We start from the raw sequence: 15,294 nt of genomic DNA on the forward strand, positions 1-15,294 counted from the left end.
ACCTAACCAGTAATCTATATACCTCTGCTGATTAGTCAACAGAAATCATTGATTTAATTCAACTTTCTGTGTTGTAATTTTATAATGATATAGGCACAGGTGTAGCAGTGTGGTAAGAAGCTTGCTTCCCAACCAAAGGGTTCTAGGTTCAGTCCCACTGCATGGCACCTTGGGCTAGTACCTTCCACTATAGCCTCAGGCCAACCAAAGCCTTGTGAGTGGATTTAGTAGATGGAAACTGAAAGAAGCCTGTTGTGTGTGTGTGTATCTGTCTGTCTCCCCCATCACTGCTTGACAACCAACATTGGTATGTTTATGTCCCTGTAACTTAGCTGTTTGACAAAAGAGACTGAAAGAATAAGTACTAAGCTTACAAAGAATAAGTCCTGGGATTGATTTGTTTGACTAAAAGGCAGTGCCCCAGCATGATCACAGTCAAATGACTGAAACAAATAAAAGAATAAAAGAATGTAAAAGTATTTGAAAGAGTCCATGATGAAATCTGTACACTTTTCTGTAGATAATTTACCTTCAAGGATGATTTGTTTGTGTTTACATTCTATCAGGTTGAGTAAAAAGTAAACAACATTTTGAACCATGAAGAATTTGTACTGAACTTTTACAGAGTCTTGAATTTTTAAAAACATTTTTGTTTTGCAATCTTCTAATACAGACATAGACTTGCTCAAATGCATCAATAAATTAACATTGATATTTTTTTCACTGTTATTACAATCATCTGAAATAGAACTGTCAAAGCGCGATATTCAATCAGTTTTGCTATTCAACTTCAAAAAAGGATGTAAAGCAGCTGAAACTGCTTGCAATATCAGTGAAACGTTTGGTGAGGAAATGACCAATGAGTGGTCAGCTCGAAAATGGTTTAATCGATTTCGCAGTGGAAACCTGAGCCTTGAAGATTGTGAGCATAGTGGACGCCCATCTGTCACTTGATGATGGTCAATTGAAGACCGTCATTGAGAAATATCCACGTAAAACCACTCGAGAACTGACAAAAGAACTTCAAGTTAGCCAGAAAACTGCCTGCCAATATTTGCATGCGATCAGAAAATGTCCGACAAATGGATACCACATGATTTGAAAAATATCAGAAAATGTACAGATATGAAATTTGCTCGTCGCTTCTTCTCCATAACCAGACTGATCCATTTCTCGACCATATTGTAACTTGTGATGAAAAGCAGATTCTGTACAATAATGAAAAGCATTCTTCGCAGTGTTTGGACCAAAATGAAGCACTGGAGGAAACCTTCCCTAAACCTGAGCTCTTCAAAAAGAAGGTTATAGTGAATGTTTGGTGGTGTACTGCTACCAAACATACACTATAACTTTTTAAAACCTGGAAAAATCATTACTGTAGAAACATATTGCCATGAAATTGCCAAAATGAATGAAAAACTGCTATTCCTTCATCTCAGACTGGTCAACAGAAGGGGGCCTATCATTCTTCATGACAATGCTCGACCACATGTTTCACTAATGACTCTCCAGAAGTTGAGTCCAGCTTATTCCCCAGACCTTTCTCCTACCAACTACCACTTTTTCAAGCACCTTGATGGTTTCCTGTCAGAGAAGGAGTTTGAAAATTCAAACTGATGCTGAAAGTGTGTTCAAAGAGTTCATCAGCACCAGAATTCCATATTTTCATGTTACTGGAATAAACAAACTTGTATCTCATTGGCAAAACTGTGTTGATTGTAATGGTATTTACTTTGATGAATAAAATTTCTGCATTGTTGAAATATATTGTGATGAATTTCATGTTTCAAAACGTTGCTTACTTTTTACTCAGCCTGATAGTTGAATTATTTAATCACATTCCATTTACTTTTGATGGTTTGACATAAACTTTGCACTAATGATGTCTCAGCAAGTATTTATTATAAGATTAAAATCCTGTTCCTGTTGTTGAATGTATTATAAATATTTTAAAGGGAAAAATAATATATTTCTGTTATGTATGTATTCAGGTGTGTGTGTGTCACTATTAAGATTGTTTTTGTTTTTTTACTTTTTCATTTTTATTGCTTTCTTATACAGATCACAAACCACTGGTTACCATATATTAGAAACATATTAGGAGACAGTCATAAAACACCGATTATTTTAGTTGGAAATAAAGTTGATCTCATGGAATACACTAATATGGAGGTAATTTCATGTCTTATGTTTGACTCTTTTTGTTTACATTTTTGATGTAAGATATTTCTGTGCACCATTGGTTAATGTTAGTAGCTAACTTTATCTATAATGCATCTCAAAAAGCTGAAGAAAATTATCAGTTTTCATTTTTCTAGTACTTCATTGTAGTTTCTCCCATGAAATCTCTTCCAAGCTTATTGTTTTATTTCTTTTCCAGGGTATATTACCTATCATGAATGATTTTGCTGAGATAGAAACTTGTATTGAGGTAAGCAACTACTTATCTGATTTTCATTTTAGTTCTTGTTGTATCTATATGTTGATCATGTTTAACCCTTTAACATTCAAATTACTCTTTTAAATGTAATGCTTATTTATTCAAATGTTTTGAATGAATCATACATTGTCTCATAGCTCTGAGATTTCAATGATGTGATTGTTTATCTTTAGGATGACATTGTAGTGCATGTGTGATAGGCTGAATCTGGCCAAATTGAACATAAAACAGGTAGAATATTTAGGCTGGATATGGCTGGTTTAAATGCTAAAGGATTAAATGGGGTTTTTTTCCCTAGATTTTCAAAAGTTTATGAGCTATAACATTTTTTTTGTCTTCTGATAACAAACAAGTTATTTTGGTGAAAACCAATTTGCTTTATGTTTATATCAGTAGTTTATAATGAATTTACTTAATTCTTTCAACTCCAGAGCTGACTTAAACATTTGAAATATCAGTATCTACTTTTTTTTTCATGTTTACATGAGTTGGACGAATCTTGACATTCAATCTCTTGAGCTAAGCTTTCACCATTTTGTCCTATGTTCTCTTCAGTTTTCCTCTTCGACATATTTTTTTTCCTCTTGTATCACCTGGCTCTTCATTATTCAGCTTTCTGATTCCTCTTGAAATCAGTTTTCGTTTTTAGCTTATTTCTCTGTGTACATTATACCTCTGACAAAACATACTCACTTCATTTCTCTCCATCATTTGCACTTGTTGCATTTCTTACAAACTTGCCAGCAGAGGTTATAGCTCCCTGAACTTTCTCCATTCCATTCTCATTCAGTAACACTTGTCAACAACTTCTAGAGTGCCTTCCAAGCATTTGAAGAAGTGTATTTCATGGGTCCTCTTAATGCTAAGCACTCTTGTGCATACAGCATTATTCTTCTCTATCAACATGCCCCTGATCTCACTGTATCTATTGTGCACCCATAGTTTAAATTTAGTATCCAATGCAGAGCTCCTAACTATTTCTTTTCTACATATTGTGTATGTTCACCTTCTCTGATTGTTATAGAACCCTATATTCATGATCAAAGTAATTTATTGACTCAAATAGTGGACAAATAATCATGCCCAAATTTTGTTTTCTGCTGGTTATATTTGACAGGCATTAAAAATATATTAAAAGTCTTTCCATATTGTAGTAACTAGATTTTTTTTGTAGACAAAGACATAAAGAAATTGATATTCTGGTAGTAACTAGTTTTTGCTTTAGTCTTGTCAGATTCAATTTACTTACTTGATTCATAGTTAAGATCTATGAATCTACAATTCTAACCCCAACCCTTTCCTATAATGGAGTAGGGCAGCTTGCAGTTTCATCTATACCTTTTCTTCCACGTTGCTGGACATAAATAGGTTGTAAATATAACTGTATACTTCTATCTGATTGTCTCTGATTTATCAGTGTGACATATATGTGAAGATTCAGTTTCTTGTAGCTTTAGCTTTTTGAAGTTAATGATAATTTTTATAGTTATATGCAAGTCTAATTTGACCAGTTCTCTGTCTTAGAAGCTGCAGTGAACTGAAGGGTCCAAATATAAGTGTAATCAAATTATTGATGAAAAGGGACTCCTACTTGTTTCCTTTTGTTCTATTAAACCTAGTATCTTGTAAACCTTATTTATCTGAATTTCTACATATTGGGAAATTTCAGAGCAAAAATTTTGTTGTGGCTTGAGGGTTGTTATACCAGTTATAAACACATACACTGGTCTAATTTCACTCCTGTATTATTCATCAGTTGGTTAGCTATTTAACCAATCAATTAATCAATTGTTTGATTAATCATTTAGTTAATCAGTTGTGTTTGCCAAAGTCCTTTCATCACATTCACAATCGCTTCAATGACATGGAAAGATAAGAAATAAGGAAAAGATGAGAAAAATTTTTTAAACGCATTGTTGTAATTAATTCCAGATAACTATTTTAATTATCATCTCTATACTTGAACATATTTTCTTTATTTGCAGTGTTCTGCTAAAACTATGAAAAATATTAGTGAATTATTTTACTATGCTCAAAAGGCTGTTCTCCATCCTACTGCTCCAGTGTATAATGCTGAAGAGAAAGAGGTAACTATTATTTTTTTGTTTCTTTCTTTTCATCACATAAAATAAATTTTTACATAAAAATATAACAAAAAATTGTGTATGTGATGCCAGAAACATAGAACTTAAACTAAAGGCAGGATGGTTATTTGTTATGTTGTTTGCCTGTGTAGTAAAATTGTTTGATGATTATATTTATAATCAGTTTTATGGAGACATGTTTATGTTACTAAGATGTTAGACTGACTAGGAGTACATCACACGGTGTTGTGCACCATAGTACATCACACGCTGTTGTGATGTACTCCTTAGCACATTACTTTCTTTCTTCCTTTTAGCTAACAATGAGATCAATTCTTACTTGAAAGTGAGTAGGTAATCAGTCAATCGAAGCGAGTGAAGTACTCTCCAACAGTGAAAATACTTGCTTTAACTATGCAATACTATGGAAATATCTGAATTTACTAGTCTGGGGGGAAAAAGATAATTTTCAAAAAGAAAAGTGATTGTATAAATATTTAAAATTCCATGTGCTCTAACATAACCTTAGCTGTAATAGCTAAAAGAAGCTAAAAAAAGAAAGGACAAAAGGACTACATACTATTAATGAGACTTGATGTAGTAACATTGTGTTTGAGGGTATATTTGTTGTTTTATTATTATTAGTTCTAGCATTACCGAAGATTAGGTTTTTAAATTCACTTCTGTTATATCTATGGCAACAGCAACAATTGTTTTTCAGATGTTTTTTTAATTGAAGTTAAGATTCATAAATGTTACCCCACTTCCTTCCAGTTACACTAAGATATGAAGAAATTCCTTGCAAGTTGACTGTTAAAGCAAATACACACACACACACACACACACACACACATTGTATATATGGTTTGTGTTATTGTAATTATATACTTAGTTTTGCATAAAGAATTGATACATTTCAGTATACTTTGGCACTGTCCCATGCTATTATCTGACTTGGTCAGTTGTTTATTTCTTTAGGATATATAGTTAATGGCCATATTGAATATTTTACCTGGAATAACATTAGCATTATGAAGCTAACCAGGTGCCAACAACATTTTCTTGCCTTACTCCACTAAGAATGTCCCTGTATAAGTAGACTAACATTAAAGCTACTCATAATTATTATATTTATTTGTTGGGTTAGCAATTGGAGGCATAAAGATATTACACTTGTTTGTTAACTAGTAAATGTAGATCTATTTCTTTACATAGTCCTTTTACTCTTAAGTTTGTTTTGTTCATTTGCTTAACATTAGACTGTTTTTTGTTGTTCATCTTTTCTTTAGGTACCTTTCAGGATTAGCCATTAATTATCTGCAATACACTAGTAATTTTTCATCCTGTTATTAGGAAAATTAGTTGCTTGCATGTCACTAGGTGTAGTGTCCTGCTAATCATTATGGTGCAGAATTTTCAACTTGAAACATCCATTAAATGGTCATTGTTATTATGTTAACCATGGTTTCTCCATTTTCTGTGGGCTGAAGGTGTATCAGGTGCTGAAATCCATTGAAGGCTTTCAGCAGTGTTTTGCAATGTCTACAAATGGATTGAAAAATTTTTTTAATGGTTTTGTATGTGTCTCACATCAAGAAGTCTTGGTGGCAAGATTGAACAAATTTCTGACAGGTTTCTGTTGAGCATATTAGTGACTATTGATGACATATGTTATGATTCTCTCTAAAATTATACACAACAGATTTGCCATAGCTAATATAAGCACCATAGTCTACAGGTAAACATGTCTACTGATATATACACTACTAATTTTATTGTTAATTGGAAAAAATGTTGTTAATGCATCGTGGATAATTAATGACTTGCATTATTCTTTAGAGCAGATAAAAGAACAGTGTCCATAGTTAACAACAATTTAACAGTTGAAGGTCTAACCTGCACTGTCATAATTAGAGGGAGACCACATCTAGAGATATGTGCACAACTAATTTTGTTGCTAAAAGGGGAAAAGTTACACACAGTTGCTTGATTTGTTAGAATAAAAATTACACCCAAATTTACTTCAAATTAAACCTTATCATCTAACACATAATGTAGTTTTAGAAAGCCCCTAGACAAGACGCCAATGGCTCGAATGCCTTTGATCATAGATCCACTCAGGTTTCACCTGGGGGGCAAACAAAATACCTAAATTAATTATTGTAATATATTAATTAAAATGCTAAATAGTACTGTTATATTTTAAAAGAAATGCTTACATTTTGATTTTTAAAATTTCATTTTTGTTTCAGCTCACACCAGCTTGTAAAAAGAGTTTAACAAGATTATTCCGGGTAGGTTGAATTCATTTTCCTTCTATAAATTTTCACCAGTTGCAGTTATTACAAACATATTAGACTTATGAGTCAGAAAAATATACTAAGGAAGAACTAGTAATTAAATTTTTTTAGATCACTGATTATTAAATGGAGTAATAGAACTAAAATTTTTAGCAAAATCTAAATATAGTGGGAGATTACCTGGTAATCATATTGAAAACTATATTATGATCAGTGGACAAACTTGAATATTCAAAAATTGTAGAAAACATATGAATTAAAAATGGAAATCATAATTGATAAAATACAACTAAAACGATAAAAAATCTCAGTGGTTCAAATAACATCAAAAAAATGAGTTTCATAATTTTAGATATTAAAGTGTTTAATATTGATAATTTGTTTCACATTGCCAAGTGTTTGTGTTTCTTTAAAATAGATTGAATTTCTGAGACTATTTTCATTTTTTTGAATTAATATTTATTTCTAAAGATGTTATTGCTATCATTTATTCTTAAATTTTCCAGCATTTACTTTAATATGCATTGTATTTTTTCTATTGCAGATCTGTGACATGGATAATGATAGTTTACTTAATGATAGTGAAGTAAACCTTTTTCAGGTAATCATTGCTTTTTATAATTATACAATAATGTTTTTTTTAAAAAACTATTACTCTTTACTTTACTTGTTTCAGTCATTTGACTGCGGGCATGCTGGAGCACTGCCTTTAGTCGAGCAAATCGCCCCCAGGACTTATTCTTTGGATGCCTAGTACTTATTCTATTGGTCCCTTTTGCCGAACTGCTAAGTTACGGGGACCTAAACACACCAGCTTCGGTTGTCAAGCGATGTTGGGGGGGGGGGGTACAAACGCAGACACACAAACATATACACACACATACATATATATACGACGGGCTTCTTTCAGTTTCCGTCTACCAAATCCACTCACAAGGCTTTGGTCAGCCCGAGGCTATAGTAGAAGACACTTGCCCAAAATGCCACGCAGTAGGAATGAACCCAGAACCATGTGGTTGGTAAGCAAGCTACTTACCACACAGTCACTCCTGCGCCTATTGTACATCTTTTCTTCAAATATTGTTGTAAACATTTCTGTATATGTTAGAGAAATAATGATTAATAGTAATGATTGAAATTTGGTTTTATTTTGTTGTCTAAACTAAAAGCCTCTTTGCTATAGTAAAAAAAAAGTGTTAAATTAATATCACTAAAAATATTTAGACTAAATTTTCTTATTTTTTAAATTAAAAATTGCAATATTTGTGTGTGTTTTTTAAATTTGATCTTATAAACACTATGCTACCAAGGATGGGGTAATCTACAACTTCAGATTTGTGTATAAATTGTTTGTGTACATGGTTTTTAAGCTGGTGGCTTCTCTTGTGAAGTTGGGGACGGTATATAACACTTATGTATGGAGATTATATGTATCATTAAGATAAAATATTGTACTTTCAAAATATATATTTAAAATATCCCCTCTGTTAGTGTGACTTTTGCATATTTTACATATGAGAACAATTGTTTTTACAATGGATAAGTAGAGAAATTGCTGTTATCCAGATTACAGCAAATTGAATTCAGAATTTGCTGTGGTAATAAAACCAAATACAGTGCAATTAAAGATCCTAATAGTTAAGGTATTGTAATAGCCAAATTAAACTGTAGACATCAATTAACTGGAGCTAATAGTATACTTTGTAAATTTGAGCAAGTAGGGTAAGAATACATTCTATTACTTCGATTTTTTTATTTATTTTGTTGTTCATTTTCTTCACAAATAGACTCACTCAAACACCTCTCTTCTTATTAATATAGAAAAAATGCTTCAATGCTCCACTGCATCCGCAAGCTTTGGAAGACGTGAAAGCAATTGTCAAGAGAAACATTACAGATGGCATTGTGAATGATTCTTTAACATTGAAAGGTTTGATAAACTATTTTACCTTTTTACTTGTCTCAGTCATTGGGTTTAGTCAAACAAATTAACTCTAGTACTTTTCTTTTTGTTTTTAAAACTTGGTACTTATCTTAAACTGCACCTCATCTAAGCTGACTCTCTCCCTAATTAGTTGGGCTATGACCCTCTCAGTGACCTTCATTACCTGGTCCAACAACTTGATACCTCTGTAATTGTTTGTGTCTTAAGCGTCTCCTTTACCTTTATAGCAGTTGACTATGGTGCTGCTACACTAGTCATTGTGTATGACTTCTTCGTGTATCACTTGATTAACTATACGGGTAACTAGGCTATAGCCGACACTGCCAGATATTTTGAGCATCTCTGCAGCGATTCCTGATGGGCTGGGGGCTTTCCCTGTCTTCATACTCTTAATTGCTTTATTTACCATGGTACTGTCAATTTGGATAGCTGGTCCCTCTGTTAGGTCGACATTTGGCAGACTCTCTTTCTGCCATTCATTCTCTTTATTAAGCAACCTTTTATAGTGGCGTCTCCAATTTTATATATATATATATATATATATATATACCTGTGCCCAGCGTTGCCTTCCTGGCACTTGTGCCAGTGGCATGTGTAAAGACATTCGAGCGAGATCGTTGTCAATGCTACTGGACTGGCTCCTGTGCAGGTGGCATGTAAAATACACCATTTTGAGCGTGGCCATTGCCAGTACTGCCTGACTGGCCTTCGTGCCGGTGGCATGTAAAAGCACCCACTACACTCTCGGAGTGGTTGGCATTAGGAAGGGCATCCAGCTGTAGAAACTCTGCCAAATCAGATTGGAGCGTGGTGTAGCCATCTGGTTCACCAGTCCTCAGTCAAATCATCCAACCCATGCTATCATGGAAAGCGGACATGTCACTAACACTATGCTTAGTGACTCAATGTTCACCAAGCCATGATAGTACAGGAAAGACAATTTATTGGCAAAGACAGAAAGAAAGTTCCTTAAAAGTTGCAGAGTAACAGAAACAGTAGGCAATGTTTTTAATGTGTCCTCTCTTGAATCAGTGAAAGCAGTCTTCAGTGTGTTTCAATAACTGAATCACTCCCATCATATTTTACTGACTGCTTTGTCTTGCATGATTAAGAATATTTGTTAATGGTTAAATAATTTGAATTTTATCGAATTTATTCTTCATATTTTTTTAGGTTTCCTTTTTCTTCACACATTGTTTATACAAAGAGGTCGGCATGAAACAACATGGACTGTACTAAGAACATTTGGATATGATGATAATCTTATGCTTACCAAGGAATTCTTGTGTCCAAAGTAATAAACATTTTCATGTGTGTGAGTGAATGTGTTGTGTTCACAGAATAAATTTTATTAAATTACTTGTAAAATTTTGCATTAAAACGTCATGTGGAAGTTGCATGAGTACCAATCTTCTTGTTAGTGTATTGACATTTTGTATTGCCTAACTGGTACTAAGCTAAATCACTGGAAGGAGGCATGTCTCTTGGAGGTTCACTTGATTGAACTGTAAAATAGTATAGTTGGTATTTGGTTGTATAGGCAGTGAGAAAGAGCATGCCTGTTATTGGCAAGTGCTTCTTCAACATTTCAAAAACAAACCTAGCAAAAACTGGCATCCTATGAAAGAAGAAATATTTCTCAACTGCCTTTTGGCTTGGAAACAGATGAGTTCCAACCTACCACAATTAACAAGAAAATTTTTTTAAATGTCTAGTTTTATAACATTGTGTATGCATAGTATTTTTATTTCCAGTAAAATTTACCCCTCGCTACTTTTGATATTTCATGTGCATTAATCTCTCTCTCTAAATTTATTTTCACTAATATATGTATTGTTTTCTTTAAGGATTCCTGTTCCGCAGGGTTCAACGCCAGAATTAACGCCACAAGGTTATGAATTTCTTACAGCAATTTTTGAAAAGTATGATGAGGTTAGTTAATGTATTACACATCAAAAGTTCACATTGTTTACATTATATTAACAATCTCCTAATCATCATCATTCAATGTCCATTTTTCATGCTAGCATGGGTCGGATGGTTTGACAGGAACTGGCAAGTCAGGAAACTACACCGAGCTTGGCTGTCTGTTTTGGCTTGGTTTCTACAGCTGGATGTCCTTGCTAATGCCAGCCACTTTACAGAGAGAAAAATGTATTTTAATGATATCTGAAGTATGGAAGAAAAGTTTGCTGAATCAGATAATTAAGGTTCACATAAAATTTGACCAAACTCTGTGCAGCATCTGAAAATAAGCTCAGCAAAATTTAGTATTTTCATGATTTGAGAAATTACTTAATCTAAAAATTTTGTTGAAATAGTATTACTTTATAATGACTAAAGTCACATTATTTTTTTTTATCTATTTATTTTATGGCTGTCTCATCAGAAGGTGAATGGTTCAGTTTGCAAATAATTAAATTTATATGCATTATTTATGGGATGACCCTATATATATGTGTGTGTGTGTGTGTGTACAAATATATATATATACAAATCACAAGCCCCCTCAGATAGATAGCTCTACTTGATCTGTAGAAAAGGTGTAGGTAATAACTCTGTAAGATGCACCCAGTATAAGCTTTGGACACATAAAAGGTGCTGCAATATCAGAGGATGGTTAACAGGGAAAATAGCTTTTGGGTGTGGTAGATGAACAGGTACAATAAACACCGAAAATGTACAGAAAATAGACTCCATCAATTGCCATGGGTAGTAGATAGCTTCCGTTATTAAGGAGTTCAAGTTAGTAGCAGAGGTGGATGTTCCAAGAGTGTAGCTGTCAGAATAAGAATAGGCTGGGCAAAATTTAGAGAGCTCCTGCTTCTGCTGACAACAAAGGGCCTCTCTCTCAGAATGAAAGGCAAATTGTATGATGCCTGTGTGCAAACAGCTATGTTACCTGGCAGTGAAACATGGGCTGTGACAGCTGAGGACATATGTAGACTTAAAAGAAATGAAGCCAGTATGATTCACTGGATGTGCAATATCAGTGTGCATGTTCGATAGAGTGTAAGCATCTTGAAAGAAAAGTTGGGTATAAGATGTGGTGTGTAAGAGAGATGAATGCTCTGATATGGTCATGTGGTGCATATGGACAAGGACAGCTGTGTAAAGAAATGTCAATTCTTAACTGTGGAGGGAACCTGTGGTATAGGTAGACCCAAGAAAACATGGGATGAGGTAGTGAAGCATGATCTCCAAACTTTAGGCCTCACAGGCAATGGCTAGTGACTGAGACCTTTGGTGATATGGTGTGCTTGAGAAGACCCATCAAGCCAAGTAAAATTACAGTCATGGCAGATATTGGTGTCATGCAAATGGTACCTGTGCTGGTGACACACAAAAGCACCTTTCAAGCATTGGGCCTCACGGAGGCAAGGACCGAGACCATTTGGCATTATGCCATGCTTCAAGCATTGGGCCTCATGGAGGCAATGACTGAGTCCATTTGGCATTATGCCGTGCTTGAGAAGAAGACCCATCAAGCCAAGTAAAATTGCAGTCATGGCAGATAGCGGTATCACGCAAATGGCACCCATGCTGGTGGCACATAAAACACCCATTACAGTCTTGGAGTGGTTTGCATTAGGAAGGGCATTCAGTCATAGAAAGCATGCCAAAACATACTGGAGTCTGGTGCAGTCTTCCAGGAACAGGGATTTAAATTAAAACTCTGAAGCTTAGCATGTTATTCTAATCACTACCAATATCAGTCATCTTTGTTTATGAAAACCCTTGTTTGAATTGTCTGAAGTCATTGCAGAACTACCTAATTTATAAGAAGCAGATACTCAAAGAATACTTAGAAAGTTTTAGTTGTTCTCTTTGACAGCAATCACTCTCAGATGTACATTCACACATACAATAATGTGTATGCCAATTATTGTAGGTTTATACAAACACATATGCTTTACATCTATTTCTAACTTCAGTTACCTGTCCATTTGTTATGGTTGGTGTTCCTATTTTAAGTAACTTAATATAATTAACGATAATGAATTTTCATCAATGTTGGTAAATATTTTTTCTTATTTCTTTTCTTTAAAATTTTTTTTTATTTTTAGGACAATGATGGCTGCTTATCAGCTACAGAAATCCAAAATTTATTCAATACTAGTCCTATTAACCCTTGGGGTCCAGATGTAAACAATACAGTGTGTACTAACTGTGAAAATTGGATCAATTTAAATGGATATCTTGCTCAGTGGACGTAAGTAGCTATAAGATCCTTTGGTTTTTCTCTATATTTATAATCATAATAATCTTAATATTTACATTATTGTTATTATTATTATTATAGCAGTCTAATGCCAGAAATACAAGGGCTGGACAAAATAATGGAAACACCTAGAATCACAGCATCATAATTTTGAAACATCTATAAAACTGTCAAAAGCTTTTTTATTTTTATGATTTTGATTTATTATTAGTGTTGCTTGCTGTTTCTCTTCAGATATCATCAGACAAAAGGTAATTAAAATTCATTAAAATGACAGATCTATCGGACTTTCAAAGAGGTCAAATTGTTGGTGCTTGTATGGCAGGCACTAGCATAATGAAAACAGCTGAAATGTTTGGTGTATCAAGAAGTACTGTCTTGAAAGTAATGACAGCCTTTGAGAAAGAGGGAAAAACCTCCTCATTGAAACAAAACTCTGAAAGAAAACCAAAACTTTCAGATTGGGACTGTCAGGCTCTGAATTGTTAGAAAGGACCACAGAAGTACAACTCCCAAAATTATTGCAGAGCTTAATGACCACCTCGAAAGCCCAGTTTCCACAAAAACTGTTCACCGAGAGCTGCACAAAGCTGGATTTCATGGGAAGGCTGCAATCAGAAAACCACTACTTTCAAAAACAAACATTACAAAGTGTTTAGAGTGAAGTAAAAACCTACAGAATTGGTCCCTAGAGCAGTGGAAGAATGTTATTTTCTTGGACGAGTCATGCTTTACCTTATTTCCAACCACTAGCTGAGTATGCATGTGGGGATAACCAAAAGAAGCATTTGACCCAGACTGCCTTCTTCCAACTGTTAAACATGGAGGAGGATCGGGGGTGGAGGGGCTATATCTTGGAAATCTGCCGGCCCACTGGTTTCCCTTTGTGGCAGAATTAAAAGTCTTGACTATTTAAGCATTTTATCTGATCAAATTCATCCTATAGTTGAGGAACTGTTTCCAGAGGGAAACACAATCTTTCAGGATGATAATGCACTAATTCACAAAACTAAAGTTGTTACTGAATGGCACAAGGAACATTATAGTGAAGTTCAACATCTTATCTGACCACCACAGTCCCCAGGTCTCAATATTATTGAACATTTATGGTGCATTTTAGAAAAATATCCTCCACCATCATCACTACAAGAAGTGGAGGCTGTTTTAGCTGAAGAATGGACAAAAATTCCTTTGGAAACAATTCAAACTTTGTATGAGTTCATACCTTATAGAATTCAAGCTGTAATTACTGCCAAAGGCGGTTCTACCCCATATTAAAATAAATTTGTTTGAAATTTTAAGGTGTTTCCATTATTTTGTCCAACCCCTGTAGTTGGGCACTGGTCTAAATATGTTAAATGTGCCTTACGGTATTAATTTCATCCATTTATATTTTAAGTTCAAATTTTGCCTGTCATACTTTCAGAATCAATAAGTTACATTCATGTACTTAGGTCAGTGCACTCAAGTGCTTGTCCTCCTCTACAAATTTGTAACTTTATATCAATATAAGCAGTCATTAGCGTTGTCATGATCTTCACCATGTCTTTGGACTTCGTTGTGTCTTATTCCTAGAAGTAATGTCTGTTAGTTCTCACTAGGCCTTACTCTATCTGCATTTGAGTCTCATAGGGTTAAAATTGCATTTTATCTTTTAGAGTATGAAGAATATATAGTGTGTGAGAGATATTGACCGTTTCAACCAGCTGGCATAATGTTTCAGCAGAAACAGTAGTCATGAGGTTGAAAATGAAAAGCTAGAATTCTAACTGATCACAAAATCATGATTTAAATCTTAGTTACAATCATTGTATTTCACACATTGTGAAAGCATATGGCTTAGTGGTTAGGGTATTCAGCTCAACATCATGAGGTTGTGAGTTGGATACCTGGTGGTACATTATATCCTTGAACAAGACTATTTCATGTTGCTTTAGTCTACTCAGTAATTCAAAGAATCACACTTGTCACATTCTGTGTCACACTGAATCTCTCTGAGAACTATGTTAAGGCTACTTGTGTCTGTGGAGTGCTCAGTCACTTGCATATTAATTTCATGAGCAGGCTGTTCCATTGATCGAATCGACTGGAACCCTCGTCTTAACCAATGGAGTGCCATTTCATTTCACATGTTATTATCTGCTTTGCTTAAAATAAATGTCAGTCCTATTTTGTGGTTGAATGATTTGCAGTAAAAGGTAGTATCCCCTCTGTGTAAATACTTGCTTGAATGCTTCATATCCAAGTATGTCTATTTGTTGACATCCAGCCAATCCATCCATACTAAAACGAAAAAAATATAT

General features: G+C 34.2%; 1 protein-coding gene across 2 annotated transcripts in view; it reads left to right on the forward strand.

Annotated features, from left to right (window-relative positions):
* The window catches only part of LOC106871508 (mitochondrial Rho GTPase 1), a 94,392-nt gene that overhangs the window by 51,552 nt on the left and 27,546 nt on the right, over positions 1-15,294 (forward strand). For both annotated transcript variants that reach the window (XM_014918007.3, XM_014918008.3), the window contains exons 6-14: positions 2,062-2,172; positions 2,381-2,431; positions 4,426-4,527; positions 6,777-6,818; positions 7,369-7,425; positions 8,646-8,754; positions 9,943-10,063; positions 10,617-10,701; positions 12,837-12,982. In XM_014918007.3, the coding sequence (XP_014773493.1) occupies positions 2,062-2,172; positions 2,381-2,431; positions 4,426-4,527; positions 6,777-6,818; positions 7,369-7,425; positions 8,646-8,754; positions 9,943-10,063; positions 10,617-10,701; positions 12,837-12,982 (824 nt within the window). The remainder of the gene's footprint in view (positions 1-2,061; positions 2,173-2,380; positions 2,432-4,425; positions 4,528-6,776; positions 6,819-7,368; positions 7,426-8,645; positions 8,755-9,942; positions 10,064-10,616; positions 10,702-12,836; positions 12,983-15,294) is intronic.

The sequence above is a fragment of the Octopus bimaculoides genome, chromosome 1, assembly GCF_046866305.1.
Source record: "Octopus bimaculoides isolate indiv1 chromosome 1, ASM4686630v1, whole genome shotgun sequence".
NCBI classification, from domain to species: domain Eukaryota; kingdom Metazoa; phylum Mollusca; class Cephalopoda; order Octopoda; family Octopodidae; genus Octopus; species Octopus bimaculoides.